We start from the raw sequence: 25,488 nt of genomic DNA on the forward strand, positions 1-25,488 counted from the left end.
ACGCTGTTGTTTCTTTTGCAAGCCTCTCCTGATCTGATTAACAGAGATCACAGCATTGTGCAAAATGGAAAAAAAAAGTTTTGCTCTGCTTCTCGCTACCTCAAATAACACAAAAATGTTCCGGTGTCCTTCCTCTGCCCTGTGCCAGGAGAGAAGTCACAGATCGACAGTTCGCTCCATTCAATGGCAAAAAGTCTCTGCCAAACACCATCAGTGTGTGATCTCGTTTCAGAAGATTTGCTTTGTGTTAATTTGTTACTATCTGGAATGAAGTCAAGTTGAATCAGAAGAATCTCCAGGAAGCTCAGCAGAAAGTTTCATGACATTGCGAGAAGTTAAATATTCAGTTTGTGTTTGGATTTTTTTTGTTTTTAACAAACAACTGATGCATTGTAGACAATTTTTGGAAACTCACTGAATAGATTTCAGCTGCTTTAATGTTGCCGTTTGTTGTTATGGTGCTTTGCTTTAGATGTTGCTTATCGTGTGTCGCACTGTGTGATTATCGGGATCGAATCCTCAAGTCTGGCAAATGCAGGAAACTGACAATGAAGCTGACTTTGAGGGTAAGGCAAAAATATATAAATGGCTAGTTAAATGTGGTAGCAGTTTTACATATCCATACATAGTTTATCAACTTATTTTTTATATGCATTTCATTTACTTCTGTTTTTTTTTTTTGTCTTATGAATTCTTTTGGTAATTTTTAAGTATTTATTTTGAAGAAAATCCATGTTTAAATGTATTTATTTCTTCAGCCTTTCTTTCTCTTTATTCTTATTTCTTATATTGTCTTCCCCAATTTCATTTCAAAAGTCTACATATTCTATTCTATTCTATTCTACTCTTTTTACAGTTTTGTTATCTGCAGATGAAAATGCATTGAGGCATTAAAATTACTATAGATTTCTAAGCAACCTTCACCCTCTTTCTGCGTTTTCTTCGACAGGGGAAATAAATAAATAATTTTAATTGGAAAGTTGTTGTAATATATTTACAGCATCAGGTTTATATTTATCCTTGATTCCAGCAGCTCTAGCCCTACATAAAGTAAAAAGCCATGTAATGATCCTGTCTTCTTCAGCAGCTCCTCCTGATGTGCCTGTATTTAAGGCACTTAAATCCCAAGCGGCTCCAGTGGACAGTTTTGGAAAACTAGGAGAGTCTTTACAGGAAATTTCCCAGTCTTACAGTCATGTTGCACTGGAAAACAACAAGCCTATTCAGATAAACCTCCCCGGATAAATAAAGATTAAATCAGTGTACAAATTTATTCTTACTGACTGTAAAAGCACAGAGCTGTCTGCAGTGTTCGGAGCGTCCACAGGGACACACAACACGGTTACTCATTTTAAAGTTATTTTCAGAAACGTGTGGGTCAGTGTCAGCATCTCCTGCCACTCCAGCAGAGCAGGCTAGACTTGAGGATACAAGAGGCTGCCAGTCTAAAAGAAAGCCGCCCTGGGCGATCACCTCCCACAGAAGTGGAGCGGCACATTCTTTGACATGTTTTCCTCTCTGAAGCCCCAGGCTCGAAGCTCCAGTCTGTCCTCCTCCTCTTCCTCCTCCTCCTCCACTCTATCGTCTTCCTCTACATCCCCCTCCTCATACAGACTGGGTTCCTCCACAGACGTCTCCATGTTCGGGTTGTAGCTACCAAACACCTGTGCCTCGCTGTACTCGTAGATGGTGGGCAGGCTGCTGCGCAAACCAAAGCGGCGCCGCAGGGCCACGAGCAGCGGCTGCGGGACGGTGAACACGTCCACGTTGTTGCCCATGTCGATCCAGGCCAGACTGGGGAACTTCCTGGGGTCCTTCACCGTCTCCGTCAGGTCTTTTAGTATGGCGGCCGTGAGGCGGTTGCCGTTGACGGCCAGCGTGGTCAGTTTGGGCAGGCAGCTGAGGTAAGGCAGCAGCAGACGTAAGCTGTCGTCCTGCAGCTCGGTGAAGCTGAGGTCCACGGCAGACACCGCCTCGCTGCAGGTCTGCAGGTAGAAGGCCACGCGGTGGACGTCGCGTCCGGACAGCGGGATTCCCGACAGGTTCACCACGTCACCGGACAGACGCTTCTTCAGGGTGGTCTTCAGACTGTGGGACAGAAAAAAAATAAATAAAAACAAAAAAACATTTAAAGCTTTGTTGGATCTCTGATGCTTAAGAGTATTTATTACAGTTTCCACTGAGCAAATTGGAGTAATGAAAATAAATTTGCTTTCCAATGTCGACAAAACTCATGCTTTAGGATGTGGTGTTTTTTTTTTACGCTGAATTTCTCAAAACTGCAATGGAGATACTTTTTTTTTAATTGCGATCAACAACCGGATGTTACTACTCATGGAAAAGATGAAGAAGATGACAGGAAGTGGAAGGAGGGTGTTTTTTAATTAATGACTTATCGAGTGAACAAGAGCGACTTTGATTCTGTTTCTTACTTATGGACGTTAGCAGAATATCGACAAACTTTTGTGAACATTTGTAATGGAAACAAAACTACTTACATGAATTTCTGGGACCTTGCAAAATTCAAAATCATGTAATTTATGTTCAAGCAAGAAACTGTCAGCTTCCACACAACAATCCAAAAATGTTTTTGTGACAGAGAAGTGGAAATTTTAAACTAACAGGAGTTTTTGATGTTCAAAGGGAAACATTGCTATTGTTGAGGTTAACAATGTGTAAATAATTGTACAGTAAAAGATGAGAATGTAATGTTTAAATGCCATTTAATGTGGGAATACTTCCAGGGTTGAACTGGTGTGGGGAAACTTAAATGATTGATTGTTGACATACATGAGAGCAGCAGGAAATGGCATAACTATTATTATTATTTTCTGTTTAGCTTTTTCTTGTCTGTTCAAAATAAAAAAAATAAAAAAGTTAAGATACTTTGATTCTTCTGCGCTGGGAGTCATTTATCCAAAGGCAAGCGATCTATACTTAGTGATAGTGAGTTTATTGATTTCAGAGGGTCTGTAATGGGGTGCCACGCAGTCCACAAGTACAGAGCATCTGCAAAGCATGCAAAAATAAATAAATAAATAAATAAATAAATAACAGCAAGCAGCAGCGAGGAGAGTTAAACAATCAATAATGTGCAGAAGAGAATTTGCATTTAAATGTATGACTCTGAGCGGCTTGCATAACAAATTCTGTCGCCTGCGCTGGAAGTCGTCTGTGGAAAAGCAGCAGCTGTTTTCTGGCTCGAGTGTCACCTCTAGGCCAGCTGTAAGACTCCTAGAAAAAGAAAACTACCTTGACAGAAAAAATAAATAATAAGACAGGATCTATAAGACAGGATGAGGGAAAGCAGCCACGTAAATGACAGGAGGTTGTAGTTCCATCTCACGCCAACTTTAGGTGCTTTCTAACTGCACAGGATCAGAAAAAAAATGTAAAAATTTTAATTGTACTTGAAAAATAGGTCACTCGCTGTGACTGAAAGGCTTATGAGACATTTAAGCTGAGTCAAGTTCATTTCTAAAATCCTGTCTCGGGATTTCTTCTTCCTCTGCTGCAGCTAGCTGCGCAGGAACAAGCGCTGCCATCCGACCAGCAGGAAGACGAAGATAATGACTCTGATTACCGCTTTACAGCACAAAACTATTTTCTATTATGGGGTTTTAAACACGTATTATCCACCCATCGATTTTCTATACCTGCTTAATCTCATTTAGGGTCGTGAGGGACTGGCGGTGAAAGCAGCCATTGAGTGAAGGGTGATTTACGCCGTGGGCAGGTTGCCAGGATGTTCAATCAGTTCAGTTACATTTATTTTGGCCAACGTGGTGCAGCTTGGCTGGCAGGCTTTAAATGGAGTCTATTTCAAGTCCTTCTCCTGACAGCAAGTTGCAAACAGGAACTTTTTCAAGTTTTATCCTTTCTCTCATCTTCCAGAGCCAATAGGCTCCGAATTTTAATTCCTTGGCATTGTTTTGAGATAATGAGAGACGGCCCAAGCCGTTAGGAGATTAGGCTGCTGAAGGACTTAACATTTCTCCTCATTCTGCTGTTTTCTCTTACTACTCTCCATTTATGGGTTTTTTGCAGTTACTGCTGCCTTTAATTTCATCTTCTCTCTCTGTTATTTGTTTTAGGAGTCCTTGTTAACTCGCTCTGTATTTATCTGTGTCTTTCCTGGACAGAGTTACTGATTAAGTCTGGATGTTTTTTTAAATTTATTTAGAGACTACTGCTTTGGTGGATGGCCTCTGGTATTGAGACTGGTTCTACTGGTTCACGACATGTTTGAAGAGAATAATCTAATCTAAACCACTTCAATGCTGTCAGCACTAATCAGTCACAATAAGCAGAAAGTTTCACTTTATGTTGATATATTACTTTTTTCTACTTGTGTTTTCATTACACAACTAGTTTGGTTACTTAAATTTGCGCAACAGTTAAGTTTTTTAATTAAAAAGTGTTTAAACTCAACCTCTCTGACACTCAGTCCACTTCCCTGGAACTCAAAACCGTAAGGAAGCACAAACATTTTATTTAAAAAGAATAAAATAAAATAATAAAAAAAACATTCTCAACTATTAAGCAATATGAAGCTGGGCTTATTTTTATCCTCAAATCCTGTTTTGTCACCTGCGAATTCGCCTTATCTCACGTTTGGAAAGGTAAACATCCCTGACGATCTGACGCTATCAGATGTAGTGCTATCAGAAACATCAGTGCGTCTGAACAGAACAGGTTTGAAAAGGATCGCTGGATGCCGTGCTTTGCTGGCTGCCAGCCAGGCGCAGCCGCTGTGGGTGAACAGAAAACAATAAGGACGTATTTTTTGACTCGCACTGCCAGTTTACTTTGCTGTCAAAATGCACAACTACAATTAACTCAGTAATCCGATGCGCCTTCGTACTCCAGACACATCTCTCGATCTTCAGCAGTTTTATCTAGGCGACTTTTCCCACCTCACACCTTGGGTGTCCAGGTGAGACATATAATAGCGAATATGAACCATTATACAAACCAGACTTGCAGAATTTGAGCAACAGATCAAAACTCACATTTTTCAGACCTGCAGCTGAAATGTGTTCTTCAAATTATTATGTAATGACAAATTTGCTAAGATTCCGGACTTTCCTCACGTTATTTAGTCTTTGATTTACCTGAAGTTTTGTATGGGCTAACAACTATTTTGATACTTTTTTCATATATAAGGCGCATAGAGTAGACGCAACAGTTAGGGTTGCCACTCTATGTACTCTACAAATGTGGATGTGTAATAAAAAAGAAGTGGTCCCTGAGTACTGTATATATAGTAGGCTGCCCCAGTCATTGTTTCACTCGGTGTTGGTGTTGCGATATTGCGCCCAACAGCTTTCTGGGTAACACAGACCAACCGACACGCTGCCGCCGCAGTCTCTGTCTCTCTTCCCCCCTCCCGGCTTTAAATGTATAGGGCCTGGTCCCTTGGTAACCCTAGTCGAAGCACCCCGGATGAATGTCTAAAGCCACTTTGTTGACATAAAGAATCTCAACAAAACAGTCCGACTCCGGTGGGCGAGAAGAACCTCCCGCGACTGGGCCGGGGCGTGGCCGGAATTCAGTCAAACTTTATTAACAAACCAGCGTTCTGACAACTATCCCAGCATGCACCGCGCGCTTCTTCTTCTACGGGCGAAAATGAAGTCGGCGGCTGCTTACCGTAGTTGCTAGACCTGTTGTGGCTCAGTATTGGTCCATATATAAGGCGCACTGTCGGCTTTTGAGGAAATTGAAGGTTTTTAGGTGCGCTTTATAGTGCGGAAAATACGGTAAATATGAAATTGTAACAAGTCACACGTTTTGAGTGTATGCCTGTCAGAGAGATATTTCGTTGGTTTTCCAGCAATGCCTTGTGTTTCTTTCTCTTGTACAACTGTCCTCCAGGACTGTCGCCAGAAAGTTTCATATTTTGTTGAGAAAAAGAATATTTGAAGAAAAAAAAGTGGTCATTGTTTAGAGAAGGAATTCCTGGAAAAATCACCGACTTGTGATAAAATGAAGATAAAGGAGTTTCTTCTAATGAACTGTTACTTGAAGTTACCAAGCAGAGATCGGTAATTTTATTCATGGTCTGTTCTAACTAACAGAGTCACTACCTTCTTACATGAATCTTAGCACAAAGCTTTGCACAGGGAGTCTGGGAACAAATGTTTCTGGGTCAGCATTGGGATGTTGACAAAGACCTTTGAGTTCTCCTTCCTCGACTGAGCCCTCCCTAAAATCCAGCAGAGTGAAATTACAACAAGCCTCACATGAACCACGTAGCTGTTGCTGCAAAAGCAAGTGAATATTTTCTAAAATTCCCAGTAAGACTTGCTACAAATGCCTAGGTTTCCTTACATAACTTGTTTTCAGTTTGCAGACCACAGCAAGCTGGATTTATTGTAATTATTGAACTGGACTGCATGCAAATCGACGTGAATCTGACTGTATATTAGGGTTGCATTGTTATAAATTGGATTGATGCAGATTCAATCTGGACCTAATTAGATTTTGCATAAATGTGCTTGTCTTGTAAAGTGCCTGAAATTGAAAGATAAAGCAAAAAAGGTGATTTAGTGAGATGCCATTTTGACCTAGATGACCATGTTTTCTTTAGAGCTGCAATACACACAAATTAAAATTAATATTCAATCTACAAGGGCAGAATATTGTGTTTCCAGTGCCGCTTATACCTGCAATGCATATTTATGACAAAAATTTATCATGAGATGGACTCTAAACTGTTTCAACAAATATGGTTTATTTGACTAAAATCATGTCTGTATCTTAGGAAAACAAAAATTTTCTTTAAAAATAAAATCAAAAAAGCTTGTTACATTGAAATGAAATTTTTCCCCCCAATTTTCTCATCTACTAGAAACTAGAAGTGAGAAAATCAATGTATTTTCCCCAAAATAAGAGTAAAACAATATTGCAAACAGCACATGTTTCATGAATCTTTCCCACAAAGAAATATGTTTTTTTTTTGTTTTTTTTTACAAAACTTCTCAGGCTGGATCATGTCTCAATGCTTCTGCCCACACTCCAGTCTGCAACAATCTGGTCTGTATAACAGTGTGGTTAAATATGTATAGAGAGCTATACGGCTGCAGAAACCTTCTTGTTAGCGCTTGCTGCAGCACATTAGACTTCTTTGTTTGGACTTGGAACATGTCAGCGGGAAAGCATCTGTCAAACAAATGAGGAAGAACTGTGGGAGAGATTTTCTTTTTTTTAACAAGAGGAAAACATTATCTTTTCTCTCTCAGACCTGTTTGCATTTCTTCGTCCCTCTGCCTCCTCAGCCACACAGAGAGGATTCTCTCTGAGTCTCGGATAGGGAGCCTCACAAATCGACAGGCTTTGCTCTTTGCATCTGTCACTCCCTCTGCTTGGTTAAGCGTCAGGAAAATATCTGTGGTGCTGTGTGGTGGTGATTCGTGGGATTATTGATTCCAAAAGCAGTTGGTAATTCATCCTCTCCTGCCTCATGTTTTCAGTCCAGCTCAGGTCTTTTCCCCTCTTTTTGTCGTGTGTGGTTTGATTGCAACTTGTGATCTGAACCTAATTTATTATTGTCCTTAAAAAAATATATAACCAGTAGTCTATTCTAACCTCTATTAATTGCTAAGAGAATCAAGTATCTAGAAACTTCACTAAATTAATCTGCATACCGTTTATATGAAAGGGGGAAAATATATATGTTTTAAAGCTTTTTGAACATTTTGAGATTCCACCTCCATGTGTTGATTACTAAACTATGAGTAGGTCCAAACTAGATGTACATTTTATCCAAAATATTAAGCTAATTAATTTTGGGCCAATAAATAAAATATTTTAAATATTTTAAGCTAGGAAGTTGTCAACAGGTAGCCTTCCAAACGTGAAAGATGCACAAAAGATAAACCCCATTGAAAACCTCCTGCCAAATGTTGATTTCTGAGTTCTTAAAATATTAGTATTGTTGTTTCTAAATTAATATGAATTTGTTTTAATGCATTATTAAAAAAGAACTGCATTTTTTTTTTTTTTTGACCATTTCTCATTTTCTGCAAATAAGTTTTTGCTTGGAATTTCAGAGACATGTTTTCAGAAGTTCATGGAATAAAAGAACAATGTTCATTGTACTCAAATATATTCCTATAAAAAGTAAAATCAGTAAAACTGATCGTTTTAAGTGGTCTCTTAATGTTTTCCATAGCTCTATGTAGAAGAGTTTTCAAAGTGATGATTAATGCTAAGTAAGTCACGGTAGGTTCAAGAACCTTGATTGAAGTCCAAGTTTTTACAAAATATAAATACCACCCATGAAGACAGTAAATGTCAAACTAGATTTTACTCCAATTAAGTCACATAAAGACAAGTTAGTCTTTTATATAGTCAAATAGGGAATAAAAGTCAAGATAATTTACTGCAACGCATCAGCAGTTGTTTGACACAATTACAAATTGGATCCCAGACAGCGTTATGCAACTCCTGATGTGTCTTACAGTAAAGATCAAGTTGCCTTATAAACTGTGCTCTGCTGATTTTCACTCAACACTGCCAGCAGTTAATTTAATTAAAAGCTGATTAATTGTTTAATTCAATTAGTTCTGACCTGCCCTTAGAGAACCACAGAAAAGGTTGTAAGAAAAAATTTATTTAATGAGCCGTGATACACTGCGGATTAAAGTCGACGTTATTTTCCTTACCTTTCGAAGTTCTTGATCCTTGGAAGCACGTAAATTAGTAACGCACCAGTCAGCTCTACAGTATTACTTTCTCTCAATTAGACAAAAGTCAAAAGTAGAATAAAAGAGTTTCAAAAGTAAAAATCTCAATGTTTTGCTTTAAAAACACCACATCTCTCTGCTTAATTGTCCTGTTTTGAGTTCAGAATACAGTAGACCAATGGTATATATGACCTACATGGAGTCTGGATGTTCTCTCTGGGTACTCCAGCTTCCTCCCACAGTCTAAAGATTTGCCAATTGGGTTAATTGATCTCTCTAAATCACCAGGCATGAGGATAATTGCCCTGCAAGAAAAAAAAACTGGACATGATCCTGAAGGGTGGGGGGTTGGCGCCTTACATGTCCACTCCGCCTACAAGAACTCTCTCGCGTGTTCGCCGTCAGCAGCATCTTAATTTGCAGAGCGGCTAACCAAACCACTCATCTGCACTTACGTGTCCATCTGTGATATGAGTATTTTCCCCTGTGTCAGTAACAAGTCTTCAGCTAGAAAGAACAGTTCATTATACAATCAAACTCTGATCAAACCTCTAGAGATTCACTAACTCCACTCTCCTCTCCTTGAGGAACAGAAAGTGTGTGTCCACTTCCAGACGCCAACACGGCTGATTCAAACTGTCCATCTACCTCCTTTTTATTGTCCCTAACAGTTGATTGAGATAAACTGATAAACTGTAAATGAAATAAAATGATAAAAAGAGAGAAATGCAACAATATATTCAAAACTACGTAATCAAAACAATTACAGTTTTTAAACATATGCACAGTTCTGGTTCATCTGTAGTCGATTCTTAAGCACTGAATGTCAGCTGTGGTCTTAAATTGGGATGATAATGAGCTCCAGCAGCCTGCTAATGAGCCATCATTTGATTCAGTTGTGTTGAACCAGATAAGAACTGAAACATACAGAAAACTGGCTCTGAAGGACTGACTTTGGACCCTGCTGCTCTTCAGACGACTGATTAAGATCACAGACTTCAGAATATGATCCAAAGTTTACAGTAAACTCCTGTTTCACCCAGGGAGCTCAAGGAGTTGAGTTACAAAATCAAAGTTTGTCATGTCACAGACGTCTGCTTTCGTTTTCTAATGAATCCAAAACATACAGTGTCAATCAAGAAACTTGTGGCTCTTGTTTTTCTGTCATGGAAATTTGACTGTTCATTAAAACAAAATGTGTAAACATTATCTTGTCTTAGTTGCAGTCTCTAGAAGACTATAGGAGGGTCAGTCTTTAAAGGAAAACAGGTATTGGTGTTGGCCAACTCTGAACTCTGACCTTAACTGAGGCGAGTCAGACTTTCAGTTCATTTAATGTAATTTTTTATTCTTTTTTGACCAGCAGAATGAGTTACTGACACGCTCAGGGTGTAATTTTAGTTGTCAGGTCACATCTGGAAGGACCAGCCATGTTTTCTACAATAGCAGGTAAACCCAAACACTCAGAAACGACTTCCTTTCCAGATTCATATGTTGCTTTTTCAGATCTTTTCACCTACTGAATACTGTCAGACAATTGACTGTATAGCCAGGACAGCCGGAAATTCACAATAAACAAAATTGTTAATATGTGGAATCATTATTTGAAAATAACTTTCTGTTTTTACTATGGTTATTATTGTCTAATATTAACATTTTGGATGATGATCTGAAATATTGAAGTGTGGGAACACAAGCGGAAAATGCATCTTCACAGCTCTGGACACAGAGAGGAGCAACAAAACTAAGAAAAGTATTAAAGCATTGCCATCAGCTCTCAGTCAACAATAATGACAAATCCACTCAAAAAGCAGAAGTTTTGCAATCAGAAACAACTGTTCTTCAAATCTGCCTTACTGATCCGGTTTTCAGGAACGATTGGCTCTTCATTTCTTAATTTCTTCTTAGACTGTTTTGCACATCACATATGGGTTTCAATTATAAAATCATACCAGTCAGCTTTGGAAAAAGTTCTGGGAAAGTTTTCAACATTATCCTGGCATACGTAATCAGTCAATAGAGTCCTTTGTGCCACAGTTTGCTTACTGCAAGAAAATTATAAAATCTGTCTCTATTGACTTACTAAGGTAAGGGGTTCCCTGCTTTTGCAGCTTTTCCAAGTCACCCGTTTGTTTGTTTGTCTGGTGAGACCGACATCACGAGCCAGGCGGAGTTGGTGCTGCAGCTGAGTGGGTGGCACACTGGGGATGTAGTATATAAAGAGATTTTAATGAGACAGAGCACAGACTTCAGACTTTCTTCAAAACCCTGCTGCCACCGGGCTTCATGGACACAGTTCCACCCACAGGCTGGTTAAATGCCTGCAATGCCAAACCCACAGCAAGTATTTCTAAAGCCAAGAGATGAACTAAGCTATAATTCATAGGCATGGAATAACACCAAAGGAATTTATTCTGCCTGGTTTCTTTCGGTAGCGGTACAGACTGTACCTTGCAGAATCATTACCAATTTGATGTCCTCACACGTTTTCAGGTGGAAACCGTTGCATCATACTTGGATTTTACGTGATTTACCAACAAAGTAATGGAAAATGGTTAACTGGAAGGAAAAGGTCATAGTTTTCGAAAGATTAATAAAAAAAATTCTGGCGTTGACAGCTTAACAGAACACAGCAGACAGCCAGGGATAAAGAACAAAACTATTATTTAACAAAAAAAACAAAACAAAAAGTTCAATTAAAAGTTTGTCAAATCTGAACGTGGGCAACAAAACAAGTTCTGCTGTTAGATGAGACTTTTAGCATCACCCTATAAGAAGGCTTTTCTTCTTTTGTAGGGTCAGAGAAGCTGGTTAGGGTTGATGGGAGGATGGATGGAGCTGACAAAATGCTTAAAATTTTAGTTCACAGATGCTTTCCATCTACCTGACTAAGATGAGCGATTCAATAAGGAAAAATGGACAAAAAAATGCAATCTTTTGAAGTTCAGTGCTGGTTGAGACAAACCCCAGAAGACTTGCTGCTCTAATCGCAATGAAATGAGGTTCCAAACATTGACTAATGAATACAAATGAATGTCACACTTTTCGATTTGTATCTGCAATAAAATCTAAAACCCATTTATTCTTTTCATCCCACCTTACGATTATTTGCTACTCTCGGTTAGCGTATTGCATAAAATTCCAATAAAACAGAATAAAGTTTGCGGTTTTAATGTGATAAAATCTGACATAAATACTTTTGCAAGGTAGGAAGGCAAGTCACAAGCTTGAAAAATTACAACAACAAGCTTACAAGAGTAGCGAACGAAACTAGACTCCTTCAAAAGTCATTTGAAGGAAAATAAGTTGGGAGAAATCCATGTATTGATATCCTCAAGTGAAAGTGATGCAACCATGCAGAGATCTAATAAGAGCAGAGTCTCATGTGTCAAGCTATTGGCTGTTTAAATGTAGCTTCATGCAGACTGTCTAATTGCTTTTTGAAGCCTGTTTTTCCTCTGGGACGTTGTTAACTTTTATGCACTGAACAAGGGTCCTTTTCACTTTATTGTTATGTAAACCTGGAGGTAGGACATAAAACATCTGATGCTGTATTAGTGTTCAAGCAAAGACGCCAAATATATTAAAATTGTGTCACCTAATGAAGCAATTTAGAGCGGCATTTCAAAGCAACAGTATTCTGCCAAAGACTGATTGCCTCTAATTTGAAGCACGCAGCTAGTACGGGTGTTCAATCTCCTTTGGGTTAATAATGTATATCGCAGTCTGACATCACCGAGAGATGCATTCAGTCATCCTCAGCTGCGAGAAACTTTTGCACCTTTGTACTTTAAATAGAGTATCAACATGCTCAGCTTGGGGTTTCAGTACTTGAGACTATCCACCTTATATGTAAAAGCAGAGCAACACAATCATGCCTCCAGTTCCCAGACGACTGTTGTTCCTCTTCGTTAAAGGGTACATCCATTGATTTTTTTTTTTTTGTCCAACCTCATTTTCCAGCCTCCACTCAGACTAGCTGTGTCCCTTGATGTTACTAATATAAGTGCTCATCATTACACTCAAGCCTCTTTGCTTCACCATTTTGCTAATCAATTTCCGCTCGAAAGCAACCAACACTTTCTCTACACTGAACCAGACAGAGCTGAGGGTGGAAAATGTTGCTTTTTTAATTTTTTAGAACATGTAAAGTCTCCTTTAATATGATGGATTTTCTTAAGAAAACTCATCTTACAGTCAGTTAATATTTTGGCCCCTCAGTGAAAGCGAAAAGCAGGCGGCAGCCAAGACTTGTAACTCATCATCCCACTTCTGGTACATGTTCCCCTTCATTTACTCTCATGAATGAGTAAAACATCAAGAGACGCAGAGACATGTTGGAGGTAATAACTTGTTAGTCTACCAAGGGATTTAACATAATAATAGGTGGGAAATGTTATAACTCAGTAAATGTATTGTATTTCAAAGACAACTTATTGAAGTTAATTATGGTAAATACTGTTAAATATAATTGTAATTATAGATATTTATTTGTACATGCTCACATAAATCATGGCCAGCAATGTGAGAAGGGAATATCTTTTTTTAAAAATAATATTTTTCTTTTTTACATCTCTAATCTCTTTGGCAAAAAAAGTGTTAGGGAAGGATTTTTATTTATTTAATAAAGTTAAAACTTGTGAATTCACTCCTCCCATTCCACTAGAGGGCTCTATAGTTGCTTTGCCTGGGTGAGTTGACGTGGAGAGGAAGAAAACTAACGGCGCACCAGTAGTGCGCTCAGGTTGCCGTTAGCTTAAAATAACAAGCTGAATCTGCCATAAAATCATATTTTACTGATGTTCATGAGTGTTGCCCAACGTGGTGAGTTATATTAATGCTGTAAAGCTGTAGGAGATAAGTTTTTTGTTATCTTTTCTAAGCGTGCGCTTGGTGAGTTTGCTAGAGCTAATTAGCCAAATGCTAGCTGTTGTTTGCAGCACTGTGATATTTGAATGCCGATGCTTATTGTGAAGTGTTATAAGAGTAAACTTTGCTTTATAACTGGTTAGTCAAATCAAGCCTAGCTCCTAAATCTATGTTTAAGTTTGTGTTTATTGAATATTGCAATATTAAGTATTGGCGTTATTTATTTATTTATTTATTTATTTAATTAACCGGCATGTGTAAAAACACTCTGCAATAAAATTGACAACAACAGTTATATGTTCTTTGTAACATGCTGATTCTTGTCACTAAAATTCCTGACAAAAAGGTTAAATCTGACATGTCGCTCAAGAGAAATAAAAATAACGGTATGAAACATCAAGCTACATAGAGTTTTAGATTACTGGGGAAAATATCTGGTGAATATTGATTTATTTATAGTCATAATGCAAAGTTTTTATTGTGAGCAGGAATGGCAATAAGAATCAGAAAAACATCAGTATGTTGTCCTTAAGTCATGTCAATCTGAACACACAAAATCAAATTAATCTCTTTATAATTGTTTCATTTTATTTTTTTAAAAACTCTTACAATCGGAGAAAGAATTTTTCAAAGCTTTCTTTCTTTTATCCTCAACTTCTCTTCTTCTATCTCCATGAAATAATTGGGGTTCTCACCTGACAAAAGTTTAAATTGTTGCTGTCTGATCTTCAGAAGAGGCAGTAAATCATCTAAAGCGGTGATGGAAAATCTTTCAAAGATTGTTGTTCTAATTGGTAGAAAACCACAACATGGCTAGAGCTGCGTTACAGTCCAGCAACATTCCAACATCCCACAACATTCAGTGTTATTTCAGCTAGGAGGAAGAACTTCCTGTAATAGCAGTCGAAAATTATTTCCTGTTGAGCATGCAGACGAATATTTGACTCATTTCAAGAGAATGAAATAAAAGCACTTAAAAACATAACGGATTGCAGTTCCACAGACCCGTGGGATGGCCAGATCAATGTCTGCTTCATCAACGCTTTGCTCCTGACTTGTTTATTCCTCAGATCGATTTGAACTGTTTCCCCTGCAGGCATCTGTATAATGTAGCAATGCTAGTCTGGCTCAGGCGTATGAAAATCTGCATGGCTCTACTGTATAAAGTCAACTTTGGGAAGAGAAGCACGGTTTCTATGTTTCTGTTTTACATGTCATTCTTGTGCCTTGAGCAGTTTTGAACTGCATTAATGAGAATTCCCTATAATTATTCTGGGAAGAAATGGAGCCAAATTTGCCTCTACTCTAACAATATGACTGTCAAACTAATACTGTAACTCTCATGAAAAATGTTGAGCCAATAAAAGGGATGTTTCCCTCCACCATCTAGTATCCTACAGCTCCACCAGGATAATGGCACATTTACTGGGAAGGAAGAAAATAGCCTCAGAACTCATTTGGATTTGGATTAAATTTTAGTGAAACATTTAGCAGATGGGTTGATTAAGGCTGCCTTCATTGTCTATCATCAGTGAAGCAGCTAAAGGCTGTGCACCGCTTTAGCACCTCAGATCTGCCTCTTGAACTGACAGCACATGTTCCCTCAGCAAAAGACGGAATAAAATGAAACATATCTTTTAAAGCAGAGGTCAAGTTCCCAAATTAGTATGCAAATTTCACTCTTTGCACATTTTTGTACTTGCATTTGGGTCTTGACTGCTCCTAAAAACACTCCAAGAGCTTAAAAAAAAAAACTCCCAGGCCTTTAAAAAAAAAATAAGTTAATGTTTTTTGGTGTCTGGAAAAGGAGCCATTTCAAAAACCTCCCAGTTGTTGAGTTGCAATTGCAAGCAAACCAAGCGGAGCTCCAGCACATTTGATCAGCTGGTTTTACCACTGTACCCGGTGAACAATTGGTGCTGGAAAAGTTAAATGTTTTGCTGTTGACTTGCCAACAAGAAACCACTTTCTACATTCTTGTTGGTTGTGTTGGATGCTCTACTTCTGCTTTTCAAAGATGTACAGTTGTATATTGCACATCTGTTTGCAGATATTTTCACGTGAGTTGGAGAGAGCAGCTTATTTTGAATTAAAGTGATAAGACACCCTAAAACAGATTATCTGTTATCATTCACACAAAAAAACAACAGTAGCAACAGTAGACGTTGGAACATTAGTAACCGTAGTCATAGCAACAGCAGACGCCAAAACTATATTAACCACCGGTTCTACCTGGAGAACTCTCACAACGGTTGAGCCCTCAACGTTGAGCAGACAGAACATCACCATGGATAAGAATCCAACGGTTCTTTTAAGAACTATTACTTTAAGGATACCTACCACAACCAAATTATTTTAATTATTTTATTTGTTTTTTCCCCACTTTTCTCATCCTAAACAGCCGCTCAAAACGAGAGAACCGAACAACGATCCACAGAGTCAACGGTGGATTGCTTCTGCTTTTGGACTGGCTAGGTCCACCTAACTGTGTCAACGGGTAAAACATTTTTTTCTCTTCTTATCACCCAAAATATCCCTAAATAGAACAATAAATTAAAAAGATTTCCTTAACCTAATTAGAGACACGAAACGGACCATTTAAAAAAATTAAAAAAAAACCCCGCAGCGCAACGAATAAAACGAACAAAATAAAAATAAACCCACAATCTAGAAATTAATAAAAATAACTTACAACTAGAATAAGTGATACTAACTTAATTCTTATATAAACTTCCCAAATATGAAACAAAAAATAAAGAATAAATTACGAACAAACCGTTTTCTTAAAATAAATTTTTATATAAAAAAAAGACCACACAAAACCCGCAAAGAACACAAGTAACAACTGGAATTAAAAACCAAACATAAAATTAATAACTTAAATAATTAAAATATATTACTTGTATTCCTAATCGTTAAGGACCTCCCCTATTTTTCCTTAGCTTTAACAAATCACCAAAATCACCTCTGGATTGGATACAGAACTCGACCTCGGAACCTGATCACTCCGGGGGGCCACTGCTTGGCGAGGGCGTCTGGTGATTTACACGGTCGAAACGTCCGCTAGAGCCAGCAGTCACCACTGACGATTGAGTTCTGAAATTTTAATTAAACTTGTTTGTTGATTCGCTCTTTGAGGTTGTGGGCTCCCCAGTATTGGATCTCTGCCCTTTAGGTACCTCAAAGGGTAGGCACTCTCGCTCGAGATCAAGACCCATCGTGAGCAACAGGGACTATCTATAGACTGGTGTATGGTGTTAGCGGTGTGTCAAGGACATCACCTATTGTTTTGATGGACTGTGTGTGCTGCGTAGAATATGGCCAGCATATTCCGGTGGGTGCAAGTTGCTTCCTCTGAGCAGGCCCAGATTGAGCTAGTGGTGAATTGTTATGTTGGTGTTCAAAAATTCAAGTTGGTAGGTTCTTAGGAAAAGGAGGGAGGAATCACAAGGTTAGTTTTAGGTTAGAAATTGGGTGAGGTTAGGGTTAGAATAAGAGTTTGGTGAGGATTTAGGACGAGAGGGGAGAGGAGAGAGGGGGCATAGGGGAGAGAAGAGAGAGGAGTGGGGGAGGGGGGGAGTTAGGTTCAGGGCAGAAGAGGGGTTAGGTTAGGTTTAGAAAAAGAGTTTGAGGAACTAGGATGAGGAGGGAGATCCAAAAGGTTAGGTTCAGGACAGAGGAGAGGTGAGGTTTTAGGATGGGGGGGGGGAAGAAAATGGGCTAAATATATGGATTTGGTTAGGGTTAGATTTCAAGTATTTAAGATAAGGTTAGAGGTCAAATTTCATTAAGGATTCTGTATTTAATAGTAAGGTAAAAGGTTAAAATTATTTAGAAGGGTTCTGTGTTTTAAGGTAGAGGGAGGTTCTTGGGGAGGAGAGGTGGGTTGAATAAGTGTGAATTTGGTTAGGATTAAATCCAAAGTAGGTGTTGAGGTAAGGTTAAATTTGATTAAAATAAATTTTTTGGAGGGGGTAGGAATGTTGGGTTGGTTGGGGCTGGATTCAGAGTATTTGTGGTAAGGTAAAAGGTCAAATTAAATATAAGGGGTTCTGTAATTTAAGGTAGAGAGGGAACTTGGAGAGGGGAAGGGTGGGTTGAATATATGTGGAGATGGCTAGGGTGTAGGTTATGAGTATTTCTGGTAAGGTTAAAGGTCGAATGGTTAAGGTTATGTCAAGGGTATTTTTGGTAAGGTTAAGGTCAAATATTGTTTCTAAAATAACAAGGGGAGGAAAAATGGAAGGAGGGATTTTCAGATCTGTAAGAAATAATTTAGTTTTAAGTTCATCTTTTGTTCAGGCCCTTTGGTGTTTTTGTTTCCAATCTTTTAATCCATATTCTCTCTTGTAGCCATCTTTCCCTTTTTGACCATTTGGGGTTGTGAACTAAGGGTCTGCCTCTCATGGATTCAACTCCATGTTGCATGAAATGTTGGATTATTATTGTTTCTGTTTTCCTCCTACATCTGACGTTTGACTTGTGGTTAGAAAAGCGCAGGTGAAATGAATTGACCGTTTCTCATATATACTGTTTTTGGCACTTGTGACACCAGATTAGGTAGATCACATTTTTTTGAAAAGGGGAAATTCCGGATGGGAGAGTCCAATGTTTATTATTGCCGTTGCTTCTAATGTAAGGGTATTTCGGTTGCCCTTTGTAGAAAAAGTTCTTGTTGGTGAATTTAGAGTGGACCAGAAGGTTTTGTAAATTGGGATTCTTCTGGGGTGCTGCGATGACTCTCCAGTTTTGACTCAGTGGTAGGTTTTGTTGTAATTGTTTGAAGTGTTCCTTTAAAATTCTGTGATTTTTCGTGGTAAAATCTGAGAAGGGGCCTGTCAATGCCATAATGTGTGGTTTTGTTCCCAGATTCCTATTTTGGTTTGTGTTTTCCTCATGGAGGGTTTCTCTTTTTACTTTATAGAGAAGGGTCCTAGAGTACCCTCTTTTCTTGAGGGCCTGGAAGAGGATCTTTGTAGCCTCCTCTCTGTCCTCATCATTCGAGCAGATCCTTTTGAATCTGATCAGTTGGGATTTTAGGATGCCCTGAAATGTGTGCCTCGGATGGAAACTGCTCTGGTGTAAAAGTTGATGCGAATCTGTGGGTTTGAAAAATATTTTGCTCTCCAATTTTCCCGTTTGTCTGAATTTTTCGCCTTTGAAAGTTATCACATCCAGGAAGATAATTTGTTGTAGGTTGGTTATGGTTTTAAGTTTGATAGAGGTGTGATGATTATTCAAGATTTCTGTGAAATGTTCAAAATCCTCCTGGCTGTGTTCCCACAGGCCCCAAATGTCATCCAAATACCTATAGTAGGCCTTTGGGAGTTTCGGACATTTTTGAAAGACCTCCCTTTCCCATTTCGCCATATAAATATTGGCGTAGGCCGGTGAGAACCGTTTTCCCATTGCCGTGCCCTTAATTTGTAGAAACCAGTGGTCGTTAAACATGAAGTCATTTCTTTCCAAATTGATTTTCAGGAGTTCCAGAAGAATTTGGTCGGGCCTTTCAGGATCTGGATTTTCTCTGAGGCATTCTTCTATAGCTTCCAGTCCTTTTTTTGGTTTCTATGTTTGTGTAATGATTTTCCACATCCATGGTGAAAAGGAGGGTTTTCTCAGAAATTGTATGTGTGGTCATTTTTTCCAGGAAGTCGATTGTGTTTTTTAAATAACTAGGATGTTTCTGTGAAAGGGGGGTTCAAATAAAAATCTAAGAGTTGTGCTGAGCCGTAGGATTCGCTGCTGCAGTCGGAGATGATTGGTCTGCCTTTTGGGATGTGGAAGGGTCTGGACCATTCGGCGGGATCCTTGTGAACCTTTGGTAGGGAGTAAAAGTACCTCGGTCTAGGTGGGTCTGTGCCTGTTAGGAATAAGCGTTGTTTTTGATTAATGTATTTTTGTTCCTTCAATTTTTTGAGGAGGTCGTGTATTAAAGTTTTGGTTTCTAGGTAGATCGGTTTCTTCAGAGGTTTGTAGTATTCTTCGTCCCCCAGTTTTCTGTTAGCTTCCCATAGGTAATTAGATTTGTCCATAATCACCGTTGTGGAGCCCTTGTCAGCTGGTTTTATCACAATAGAGTTATTATTCTGCAGTTCCTCTAATGCTTCCAGTTCCTGTTGTGAACGATTGTTTTTTTTGGGTTCGACTGGGATTTTTTTAGTAGCAATTTTGTCCTGCTCAATTAGCTCCAAAATGAGGGGGTGGGTTTTATGAATTGGTGGTTCCCAATTAGGGTAAACAAATTCATGGTTTTTCAGGTTTTTCAACCCGAAGGGACCCTGAACCCAATTTAAACCTACAAAACTCGCAAAATGAACTAGAGACAAAGAATTCAACCCAAGGGGACCCCGAACCCCACTTGCAGCGAAAAAACCCACGTAAGAACAGCAAAAAAAACAAACCCTAAACATAACTTACAAGAACCAACACCCTCCAAACCACTGACCCTCTCGGACATCCTAAAAACCTCACTAAAACCTTTAATAATAGCCCCCAAAACCTTGACAACTACTCACAACCACCAAGGTGACAAAATGAAGAATTGGCATTTAAATGCAAACAAACCCATAATAATTATGGGTGACTCGAACCTTCAAAGATTGCCCCTACCCACCAATCCAAAAATCCAAATTGACTGTTGTCCAGGAGCCCAATTCATACACTCAAACCAAATTTTGAGAAGAACCAAAACATGCAATGAAACCAAAAAGGTCCTACTCTCATTTGGAATAAACAACAATAACCAAGGAGACCCACACAAAACACTCCCAATTTTTACTATGCTCCTAAACACAGCACAAGACACTTTTCCATATGCAGACATCTACACCCCCCTGTTAAACTATTCAGAAGGACTCAACTTCATACAAAAACAAAACCTTAAAAAGATTAATGAGATTATCACGGAAGTTTCCCAAAAACTAAACCACCACGTCATCCCACCAATCCCACAAACACAATTCCACACAATAGAGGACAGAATACATTGGACACCCCCCACAGCACAACACGTCTGGGAACATTGGTGCAGGTCTTTAAACTGGTAGGCCCGTATGTTTCGTACGAGATGTGCGCTTCATACGGGCAGACTAGCCTCGAAACCCAAACAACAAATCTGGTAAAAACCAAAACCAATTACTTGGAAACAAATAAACTTAACACAAAAGACGGAATTCTCAATCTTTCCCCCACATTCCACCTGGAGAAAAACCACGTTCAACTTCTAACAAAAGGCCTCACCTTCATACCAACTACAACTAGAATACCAAACATAAGAGAACAACTTAACATACAAATCCAACGTTACCACCGTAGATTAAAATTAGCTGACTTCTTCCAGACTGACAAAAGAAATGACCCGCCCTCTCCTTTCCTACCCCCCTCCCAATGGGAACCGCCAATACACAAAATCCACGCCCTCATTTTGGAACTCATTGAACAAGATAAAAGGACAACCAAAAGAATACCAGTTGAAACAGAAAGACAACCTTACACAGGAAGAAATAGATGCACTGGAAGAACTACAAAACTTCAACTCTATTATTATCAAACCAGTGGACAAGGGCTCCACTATAGTCATCATGGACAAAGCAGACTATGCTTGGGAGGCCAACAGACAACTTAAAGACAGAGAGTACTACGAGCCACTAAAAACACCAATCTACCCAGAAACACGAACCATGGTACGTCGCCTCCTCAAAGAATTGGAAGAACAAAAATACATTAACCACAAACAACTACTGTTTCTAACAGGCACTGACCCACCCAGACCCAGGTATTTCTACCTACTCCCAAAAATTCATAAAGAACCCGCTGAATGGGCAAAACCATTTCAAATCCCAAAAGGGAGGCCGATTGTTTCGGACTGCTGTAGTGAGTCTTATGGTTCGGGATACTTGTTGGACCACTATTTGAATCCCCTCTCCCAAAAACACCGAGCTACATAAAAGATACGGGAGATTTTTTACAAAAAATGGCCACACACACAATCACTAAACAAACCCTTCTTTTCACCATGGACGTAGAAAACCTCTACACCAATACTGGAATGGAAAAAGGACTGGAAGCAATCAGGGAATGCCTCCGAGAAAATCCGGACCCCTCAAGACCTGATGAAATCATCCTGGAACTCCTAAAAATCAACCTCGAAAGGAACGACTTCTATTTCTATGACAATTGGTTCCTACAAATCAAGGGCACAGCGATGGGGAAACGTTTTTTGCCCGCCTACGCTAACATTTACGCGGCCAAAAGGGAAAAGGAAGTGTTCCAAAAATGCCCAAAACTCCCAAAAGCCTTTTACAGGTACCTGGACGATATATGGGGCCTTTGGGGCCACAGTCGGGAAGAATTTGATCATTTTACACAAATTTTGAACAACCACCACACCTCCATCAAAACCAAAACCACCATGAACACACAAGTAATTTTCCTGGACACGATAACATTCAAAGGAGAAAATTTCCAGAAAACGGGCAAATTGGATAGCAAACTATTTCAAATCCACAGACTCACACCAACTCTTACACAGAGATAACTTCCACCCTAAACACACATTCCAATGAATTTTAAAATCACAATTAATTAGGTACAAGAGAATCTGCTCCAACGAAACGGACAGGGAAGAAGCCACTAAAACCCTCTTCCAAGCCCTCAGAAAGAGAGGGTACTCTAGAACTCTTTTACAAAAGGTGAAAAGAGAGGTTTTCCACCGAAAGGACACCAACAAAAACAACCACACATGATTGCACTCACAGGTCCCTACTCAAATTTCACAATGAAAAATCACAAAATATTAAAAGACCACTTCAAGCAACTACAACAGGAATTACCACAGAGCCAAAACTGGAAAATCATCACAGTACCCCAAAAAAACCCCCCAAATTTACAAGACGGACTGGTCCGCTCCAAATTCACCAGCAAAAATAAACCCAATAAAAAGAAACAAAAATATCCATACATTAGGAGTACCAGTACCAACAATCGCTGGCCTCTCCCCTCTGGAATCTCCCCTGATCAGGACAATGTGATTTACATAATCTGGTGCCACAAATGCAAGAAACAATATGTTGGTGAAACAGAAAAACAGAGACCACCCTAGTTAAACACTTCCTCCAACATGGAGTGGAATCAGTAAGAGGCAGACCACTTACCACAACCCCAACTGGTCCAAAAGAGAAAGATGGCTCCAGGAAAGACAATGGATAAGAAAGTTGGACACCAAAGCACCAAAGGGCCTAAATTATAAGTGAACACACACACCAAAGAACCAAAATGGATATCACTAGAATTTAGATATAGTTTAATCTTTTAATTTAGAACCTGAATGCAACATTCTAATTTATTATATTAACTTTTTTGTTTTTTTAAACAGAATCTACTTAAGACCCAACATCTCAAAAATAATCTAAATTGACAAGAGAACTTAACAAGTATTTAAAAACATCCCTAACTTGAATCCTGCCCCTAAAAAAGAACAAATTAATACTCTAAAAAGAAAAGAATTATGGAAACAAAACCTCTTTTAGAGAATTACAAAGAATCTTATCCCTCAATTTAAAACCATTTTAAATTTAATCCACCCCAATAGAACAATATTTAAAAAAAAACTATTTACTTCCAAACAAAAATTTGGAAACTAAACCAATTTAAATAGAAGAAAGCAAGTATATGAAAACGTTAAACTCAAAAGTCAAAAGTTACTTAAGGTTCTTTTTGGTTTAAATTTTATTATATTACTTAATTCTTTTTTAGCTCCCAACTTACCGAATCCACTAGGCTTAATTGAAAAACTACATTCCTCCTATTATTCCTATACTTCTCCTCCCACCTTCCCCTCTTCTTCCCATTCCTTATTACTCCCTCCTTCCTTAAAGGTTTTGTTCCCCACACATTTTTTTCACCTTTCTATTCCTGCCTCCCCTCTCTTCCCCAGGACTTTTATTCTTCCACACTTTCCCCTTTTTCCTTACACCCCCCTTCGTAACCCCTTATCAAACCTTTAACTCTAACCCTAACCTCACCGTTTTCTAGCCTAAACCTAACCTTTCCTCCCCTGTCTCTTTCCCTCCCTCACCCCCCTTTTTTTCTTCCTTGACCATCACTTTACATTCTCTGTTTATTTCCTCTCTGTCTTTCTTTCCACTGTCCATTTCCTCCTTCTTTGGGTTTTGAACACCAACATAACAATTCACTACAAGCTCCATTTGAGCCCAGCTCAGTTGAAGCAACTGCACCCACCGGAATATGCTAGCTATTTTCTACGTAGCCTACACAGCACATACAAACCTTTTGGTTTGTATGTGCGCCCTGGAGCACACCGCACATACCATACACCAACTATAAAAGATAGTCCCTGTTGCCCAAGGTGGTTCTTGATCTCGAGTGAGAGTGCATACCCTTTGAGGTACCTAAATGGGCTGTGAACCATTCGTATAACAGCAGATTAAGATCAATAACAAAACATGGAATGCACATGTTTTGTTTAGTCCATAGACTTATCCTAACCTGTTCAAGGAAGCAAAACAGGTTACCTTTAAACTGCTGATGTCGAGACCAAATCAGAGTTTTATGTAGGATTGAGCAAGGAGCTTTAATTGGACAAAGATAAACAGAAATGGACTTGAGGGTCTGCCAAATGCAATAAACCTTTCATGGCTTTCAGCTGCTCCATCATGCAATTCTCAGGGGGTTTTGACAAATAAATGCAGAAAGCAAGTCAAAGTAGCAAAACGCAAAAATGTAAGGAGGGGAAGAAAGAAAGGAAACTACATGCTCAAAGTGACATAACCATCAGAAATGAGCATCCCAGAACTACAGCCTGCTTTTTGCTTATTATTTGACAATTATTATGCAACTTTATTTTTACATTAAGTGTCACAATGCAGCTGTGTAGCATGTAAAATGTGACGTTCACCCCTCAGGGGAGCTATAAATTCACCTCGGATGTGATTTGATGTGACGAGCTGAATGTTTAGGTGAAGAGAAAGTAGAGACACAACTCTTTGGATTACATAACCGTATATCACTGAGCATTGCGCTTGTGTCTGACATGGAACGTCAAGCTACAGTTACAAAACCAGCATTAAGACGAGCCGTTCTCTTAACTCGAAGCAGGTGGTTTGAAGATTGTTGGAGATGCGCATCAAAATTAAAGAAGCAAGACTTGCAGATCAAAATCCCAGCAGTTCTGCCCGAGTTTAGAGAAATCCTCAATCCCTCAACAAACAATAGAAGTGTTCTGAAATAATACAAGATTTTTAATCCCAGCTCATTTAAAAAATTGTCTCGAACCACGTATTTACTAGCAAATGCATTGAATCATTCTAATTATTTCATTATAGCTGTGTGGCCTGAAGACAGGAGCCACAGATGATATTGAGTGTCTCTTCCTTCCTCCCACTCATCCTGCAGGATCTCAGCTTGTTCCGTGGGAAGCCCTCAATTATTCATGGAGAAAGATGGTGGCTGGATCGCTACATCTCTATTAAAAGTGGAGGTCAAACAGAAAGCAAACTGAACCAACTGGATGCAACATGTAATCAAGTACGACGGGTAACACCTGACAGCAAACAAGACCAGAAACATCTATTACACTCTTTACCCTTAAATCTCTGAATAATATAATCTGAAAACAACATAACTTTAAAACACAGAACACCGTCACCAATCCACAAAACCCAATAAATTTTAACTACTGATGATTTAGCTACAGACAGTGAAAGTTATGGGCGGTACGGGGGCAACATGAAACTGCTGCTGCTGCTGCGCATGTTACACAGTGGGTTGTTGCTAGGTAACCAAAGAGTGAGTGAGTTAGTTGGTGCGACTATATTTGCTTTGCTAACCATGAGAAGTTGAGTGGCTAAAACCTTTCCTCTCACTACATCCCCCAGAATCCTGTGCGGTTCTGAATATCATATTGATA

General features: G+C 39.0%; 1 protein-coding gene across 1 annotated transcript; it reads right to left on the bottom strand.

Moving 5' to 3' along the window:
• Positions 1–1,469: 1,469 nt before the first annotated feature.
• Positions 1,470–19,752, bottom strand: lrrc75bb (leucine rich repeat containing 75Bb). The gene is given in 4 exon segments (XM_088011346.1): positions 1,470–2,088; positions 18,502–19,121; positions 19,123–19,260; positions 19,262–19,752. Coding segments are annotated over 4 exon segments (1,710 nt in total). The 5' UTR covers positions 19,595–19,752.
• Between the last annotated feature and the right edge of the window lie 5,736 nt (positions 19,753–25,488).

Source organism: Poecilia mexicana, unplaced genomic scaffold (assembly GCF_051168715.1).
Source record: "Poecilia mexicana isolate PSO_F unplaced genomic scaffold, ASM5116871v1 scaffold_12, whole genome shotgun sequence".
NCBI classification, from domain to species: Eukaryota; Metazoa; Chordata; class Actinopteri; order Cyprinodontiformes; family Poeciliidae; genus Poecilia; species Poecilia mexicana.